At 38.7% G+C, this 7,066-nt stretch overlaps 1 protein-coding gene across 1 annotated transcript; it reads left to right on the plus strand.

Moving 5' to 3' along the window:
- The first annotated feature begins 902 nt into the window (after window positions 1-902).
- GPR63 (G protein-coupled receptor 63) lies at window positions 903-6,141 on the plus strand. Its single transcript, XM_070418056.1, has one exon. The coding sequence runs from the start codon at window positions 1,036-1,038 to the stop codon at window positions 2,281-2,283; it is 1,248 nt and encodes a 415-aa protein (XP_070274157.1). The 5' UTR covers window positions 903-1,035; the 3' UTR covers window positions 2,284-6,141.
- Window positions 6,142-7,066: the final 925 nt, after the last annotated feature.

Consider the following 7,066-nt stretch of genomic DNA (forward strand, 5'->3'; position numbering starts at 1 on the left):
AGTAAGATAACCAAATATATGTAAGTTTTCTGGAATAGATTCTCTACTGCTGAATATTCTTATGGGCATCTCCTTTAGAAATTCCATCTTCATTATTTGGTTGACATCTCCTATCAAGTTTTAGGGAAAAGAATTTTTTCAATTTCTTTGATCTTTTCAGATAGAAGTCTTTGTATCATAAAATAAAGGATGGAAGTTAGTGGTTATGGGAAAGAAGAGAGAATATGAGAATAAAGAAAGCTTTGAAAAAAGTAAAGTCTTGAAAATATGATCAAGACTTTTTACATATAATTTTTCTTGTCATTTTGAATAACTTTTCCAAGGTGGTGATGGTGAGATTTCTGGGAAAAAGCACAAAGAAATAGAAAGCCAGGAAACTGTTTCAAACCCTTCATAGGAAATAACCTAGTAGGTGTTACAATAAAAGTGTTAAGTAGAAAACTGAGTTCAGGTTTTTCTTGCCATCTAGTGTTGTGCTAACGTAAACATAGAATATGAATCTGTACCAAAAAGCTATTAAGAAAAACATTAGTACTCTCAGGAGAACCAGATAATAAAACCTGTATTAATAGTGACTGTGGAAAGACCAAGTTGCTACTGGAAATTTAAAAGAAAGTAAGGTTCTAACTTTTGACTTTGAAGTGGTAATACATTTTAATTTTTTTCACTTTTACTTCATACATGAGTGTCATGAAATTTCCGTCATGGTTGACTAAAAATAAAACAACAGAACAATAGTATCTTAGTGCTACTTGTGCTAGAGATGTAAATATTTTTGAAGTGTTAAAAAAAGGCAAACTGATCCTCCATGACAAAAGGTAAGAAGTCAAGTGTTATTTATGAAGCTCATTTCTCATTTACTTTTCATATTTTGGGCTTATTTTCAGGCAAAAGGACTTCTGTGGAAGATGGAACTCTGTCTGTTTTCCAGAACGTGTTTCCAAGCCTGCCAGGGAAACGTGAAACTGCTGCTGGGTGTTGAGATGCTGGAAGAACACCCTCCTAGCTGCTAGCGCCTTCCCTCCTACTGAAGCCATGGTCTTCTCTGCAGGGCTGACTGCGTCCCACACGGGGGCAACCAACACGACGTTTGTAGTCTATGAAAACACGTACGTGAATATTACGGCCCCGCCACCAGTCCAGCATCCTCTGCTTAGATACAATTTTGACACCCTGGCTCCCACGGGGATGAGTTCCTTGACCGTGAATAGCACAGCTGTACCCCCAGCACCAGCAGCTTATCAGAGCCTCAACCTGCCTCTGCAGATCATCCTTTCTGCTATCATGATATTTATTCTGTTTGTGTCTTTTCTCGGGAACTTGGTGGTTTGCCTCATGGTTTACCAAAAAGCCGCCATGCGATCTGCCATTAACATCCTCCTGGCCAGCCTGGCGTTCGCAGACATGTTGCTTGCAGTGCTGAACATGCCCTTTGCCTTGGTAACTATTCTCACTACCAGATGGATTTTTGGGAAATTCTTCTGTAGGGTATCTGCCATGTTTTTCTGGTTGTTTGTTATGGAGGGGGTAGCCATCCTGCTCATCATTAGCATCGATAGGTTCCTTATTATAGTCCAGAGGCAGGACAAGCTAAACCCCTACAGGGCTAAGGTTCTGATCGCAGTTTCTTGGGCAGCTTCCTTTTGCATAGCTTTCCCTTTGGCTGTCGGCAACCCTGACCTGCAGGTACCTTCCCGAGCCCCCCAGTGCGTGTTTGGGTACACAACCAACCCAGGTTACCAGGCTTATGTGATTTTGATTTCTCTTCTTTCTTTCTTCATACCCTTCCTGGTGATACTGTATTCGTTTATGGGTATACTCAACACTCTCCGGCACAATGCCTTGAGGATCCATAGCTACCCTGAGGGTATATGCCTCAGCCAGGCCAGCAAACTGGGTCTCATGAGTCTGCAGAGACCCTTCCAGATGAGCATCGACATGGGCTTTAAAACACGTGCCTTCACCACCATCTTGATCCTCTTTGCGGTCTTCATCGTCTGCTGGGCCCCGTTCACCACTTACAGCCTGGTGGCCACGTTCAGCAAGCACTTTTACTATCAGCACAACTTTTTTGAGATTAGCACCTGGCTCCTTTGGCTCTGCTACCTCAAGTCTGCATTGAACCCACTGATTTACTACTGGAGGATTAAGAAATTCCACGAGGCCTGCCTGGACATGATGCCCAAGTCCTTCAAGTTTTTGCCGCAGCTCCCTCGTCACACAAGGCGACGGATACGCCCCAGTGCTGTCTACGTGTGCGGGGAACACCGGACGGTGGTGTGAATATGGGAACTGCCTGAAATTTGGGGTGATGGTTGTTCTTTACTGGACTCTGAATTTTCTTTCACATGGCTTTTCCACTTACAGTTTTCCGGTTTTTATAGCTTTGTGTGTGTGTGTGTGTGTGTGTGTGTGTGTGTGTGTGGTGTGTGCAGTATAAAGAAAGAATGGTGACTAGTTATAATTCTGTTACCAAGGATACACAATAGGGCAGTGATCACAGATGTTACCTCCAGGATTCAACAGAAATCCTCTATTTAGGGTGGGAAATGGTTTTTGTATCTTGGTTGATTTTGTTTTGGAAGCAGGAATCAGGATTGTGCTTTATTGAGCCTGCAGTCACACTGAATTGTCGGTGTTTGGTATGCTGCTCAGGTGTGCTTAGTTGAGTTTATTCTTTTTCTTCTGGAAAACACTGCTGCTTTTTGCCATTGTATTGGAGCCAAAAACCACATACATCTCAGTAGATAAATATTTACTTTTATTTTAAGAAATAACCCAAGGAGGTTAGTGACATTTCAAAGGTCATTAATATTTACTTTGGTGCACTTTAGGAAATAATGTACAAACTAATTCAGTCATGTTTTTCAGAATTGTTTTTATACATGACATGTTATGCTTTAGGAGACATTGCATTTTCATTTCTAGAAAGATAGTTTTAAAAAATGTTTTATCTGCATGTACAGTTTTAAAGGAGAGAACATAGAAATGTAGATATTTTTCTAAGCACAATAGCAATTCTTTAGAGCAATAGGGCAAAGTCAAGAAGACAGAACATCCTTGCCACTCTAAATGGGATGCAGTGAGGGGTGGCTGGTGTGGGCTGTGGTGTCTCCTTTCACTCAAGGATTCTCACTGAGTCCAGCAGGGAGAAGGACCTACCACTATTTTGACCTACCATGTGCCAGGCACTGTGTATCCTTTTATCCTCACAGCATCCTGTGAGGTAGGTATTATTTCTTCTTTTTTTACAGATGAAGAAAGCAAGTCTCAGAGACTAAAATCCTGCTCAAGGTTAGTCCCAGACCTGGGACCCAAAACATCTGTGGGAGTCCCAAGGCTGTGCTATTTCTCTGTGCCACACAGGCATAAATTCAGGTTCAGATGTTTCATAGTCAAGAGGGGCTTTGCATATCCTTCTATTTTTTAAGACTATAAAACCTTTTAAAAAATAACTTCATCTTTTAAATTACCAAAAGAAATGTGAAACTAATGCAGGAAGTCTGGGAAATATAAACATGAAATAAAACCACACAACTACGCTTTCACAGTGGAACTTTAAAATCGTAGGTAAGTAAGATGATCAGGAAATAAGATGACACTTTGGTTTACAAAACAAAGGACTGACAGTTATGGAGAAGTTCGGTACAGCTGTGTGTAGGTCTTGGCTTTGTGGGTTTGGAGGCTTCCAGTGGTTCAGCTGTCTCTAAATGTTCTAGGGACGGTAGGACAGCACTGTTATCCGGGCTTGCCCCTAGCAGAGCTGGGGTTGGTGAATATGCTCCGACGTGAGTCTCCTACATAGAAGCAAAGATAAGCCCTGGTCCAAGCGTAGAGCAAGTTGTAATAGGGCTGGTCTGGGGTTTCAAATTATTTTTCTCTTGCTGATGGTCTGACCCCCTTGGTGCATCCAGACCCTTTGGTCCCCTTCTTCCTGGAACCACTGATAGACTTGATAAAATAGCTGACAGGGATGGGGCTGCAGACGAAGGCTATAGGGGCTGAAAGTGCAGCCCCGTTGCTACACCATGGGCTTTATAAATAGGTAAGTAAACCATGAACATTTTTTGATTTATAGCATCTTTTTGGAATTTTAGTGTTTTGTGAACCTCTGTTTTTTTTAGTTGTACAACTAGAGAGTTGGATTAGATGAATCTAAGGTCTGGCCCAACTATAATGTGCTTCCCTCCATGTGAGAGTGGAGATGTTTGAAGAGCCCAGTTGACGGTGGCTTCCCTCTTTGGTCTCCAGTATTACTTCTTTACATTCTATTTCATTAGCTGTTTCTTAACATTGACCATCTGAAGAGCACGTGGCACAGTATCAGGAGCTAGGACTTCCAAAGTTTGACGACATCACAAAAGATCTGGGAAACCCTGCTCATGCAATTGTAACAGTGTTGGGACTCATTTTCCATGTGAAGAACTTTTTTCAGACTCGAGCATATTATTTAACATGTTGGTTTGGGATCGTCTGATGATGACAGTCACCTACCTCTTTGGTTTCTACGTCTGTTATTCACAGGTAAAACTGTTGCGTCCATAGGGATCTTGTAGAATATAAATACTATAGTAGATACTAGTAGCATATTGAAGTGTATCATGCCTCCCATTTTCAACTGGATTTCAAGCAGATATTAATAAGTATATTTGAAATTAGACTTTCTCTAAGGAAAGTAGGCATGCTCTGTATTCATCTTACAATATATATTGGCAGTAGGTCTTGAGACTCCTTTTTGTTTGCAGTTGAGACGGGGTTTTGGCTTTCTTTGTCCTTTTTATGAGCAATCCTTAGGTACTTTTGTGCTGCTTGGTAGGCAGTGCATCATCTGGTGAGAGCTCTGGATTGCCTGCTGAGATGCTCGGTGTCTGTGGAAGAAGAAAGAAGAAAGAAGAAAGGGGCCTTTGTGAGAATTGAGCAACACCGATCAGCAGTTCTCTTTACACTGGATAATCTTGATCAGATGACAGTTTACAAATCATTTTGAACGTTTTTATTGTGTATACAATTTGAAAGCTTTAAAAAAAAAGTACTATGGAGTACCTTTGAAAAATTTAGGTGCAGACTCCTATGTTGCCTATTCCCCTGTATTTTCTTGAGGGGAAAATAAATACCACTACTAATTATCACCACTGACTGACATAATCAGAAATGTTTTTTGTTTCCATTTTCCTTCTGGCTAATAAGAAGTATGAAGGGCATAGTGAAATATGTGTGGTCAAAAGTAACCTCCTATAGTTTTGTAGTGATACTCAAGCTTTAATATGAATATGTGTCTGAGTATTCCCAGGGGGCATTCACAGATGCCCAGGGCCCCAGAGTGTCTGCATTGGGCCCAGGGATGCACGCTTTTATTTTGTTGAGTACCCTGCCCGATTCTGATGCAGGTGGTCCAAGGGGCATACTTCAGTAATCATTTCTGTCGAGAATATACCCATTTCAATATTGTCTCTGTTATTCAAAAATGCTTGTTTTGTGTTGGAAGCCATTATCTTCTAGTGCATGGGTAATCTGCATCCGGAGGAAAATCTACCCATTATTGTGCCTAATTTGCTGCCATGTGTGTTAGTGCTGGATCTCAGCAGTAGTAGAGTTACCTTCTTTCAGCTGGCACAACGCTGATAAACCATCTCATTTCACAGGAGAGCAGAGAGAGTGACTTAATATTTGAAAGTCATGACTTTCTGGAGCCGAATTCCTCTAATATCTTCTCCCAGAGAGGTGTCTATTGTATGGAACCTCCTGAAGAGGATGAGGGGAATGTAAAATCTTCTAATCCCCACTGCTCTTCTTATGCCAGTCTCATTTAATGGAAGCATGAAGAAGAGAAAATAAACTTTTCAAATTCCATGTATTTTGGTTGCTAACAAAGATATTTACTTTTTTCTTGCGTTTTGCTTTTGTTTACATGAAAATATTTATGTATATATCACAGAAACATTTTCATTTGCTTGAAATATTATTCTGCCATGATTTTTAGTTTAAAGGATTGCTTAATTCAAATTTATTTTCTCAATGACAGCCCTTCTAAACTGCCTTCATTGAAAACTCAGTTTTTATAATAATATCAAAACACATGTTTGTTATTACAGGTAAATGGTAATACATTTCATATATATATATGTATATATATATATATATATACATATATATATATATACATATATATATATATATATTGGTACTAGGACTTTGTAATTAAAAATAATGTATTTTAAAATAGTACCTGACCTGTATGGGGAAAAAACGCTTTGAACTTTGGACTGTTAATATTCAGAAATCAACAAGTATGGTTATTTGTGCATATTCTTATTACAACCAGGAAAAGTGCTCCCAATAAGAAAGTTAATAAATGTTTAACATTTCTAAAAGTGGAGTTTTTTAAGGACCAGTTCATTCTATCTTAGAAGACTTGTCATGAATAATACTTTCTGTTAAATTAAAATCTGAGTTTAGTTTTAAATCTTGTTTTCTTTGGGTTCTTATTTTCATATTTGACCTCAAAACTGGTATATGCATAACTGTACTCTAATTTTAGAAGTTCTTGGGATAGTTAAGGATGACATGAAACTTGGCAAGAGAGCATTATTAGTATTAAGAAACAGTTTTAAGAAATTCTGTCTGGAAGAGTTGTGAAAATTTTACTGCTGAGTCATGTAAAATTAGATTGTCACTTGGCAAATCAATGACAGCATTTGCTCCTATTTTGACAAAATGATTTCAACTATGCTTCCATTTCTAAAATTTAAGGTATATCTAAAATCCACTTTTAAATCCATAGGAAATGACATGTGTATATAAGAGTTTTAATTTTTCCCAGTTAGACATGGGGTTTTATTTTAATTTTTTTTACTCTTATGCAATAGCTAAGTATATTTAAGTTACAAAAAAAGGTTGATTTACAAAAGAAGGTTGTCGTTGAATCTACATTTGACATTTTCTTTTGAAATGGAAAGGTAAGGAAGATATAGCAAAATAGAGGAACATGTTAAACTAAAAGCATTTTTACATCTACCATGAAAATAACCCCACTCAACTCATTCATAATACAAAGAACCTTTAGGAG

The sequence above is a fragment of the Myotis yumanensis genome, unplaced genomic scaffold, assembly GCF_028538775.1.
Source record: "Myotis yumanensis isolate MYYU_CA2020_CCGP unplaced genomic scaffold, mMyoYum1.0.hap1 SCAF_6, whole genome shotgun sequence".
In the NCBI taxonomy this organism is placed as follows: Eukaryota; Metazoa; Chordata; class Mammalia; order Chiroptera; family Vespertilionidae; genus Myotis; species Myotis yumanensis.

Bases quoted from the DNA above. Each gene is read 5' to 3' on its own strand.
- GPR63 (XM_070418056.1), top strand. From the start codon at position 1,036: ATGGTCTTCTCTGCAGGGCTGACTGCGTCCCACACGGGGGCAACCAAC.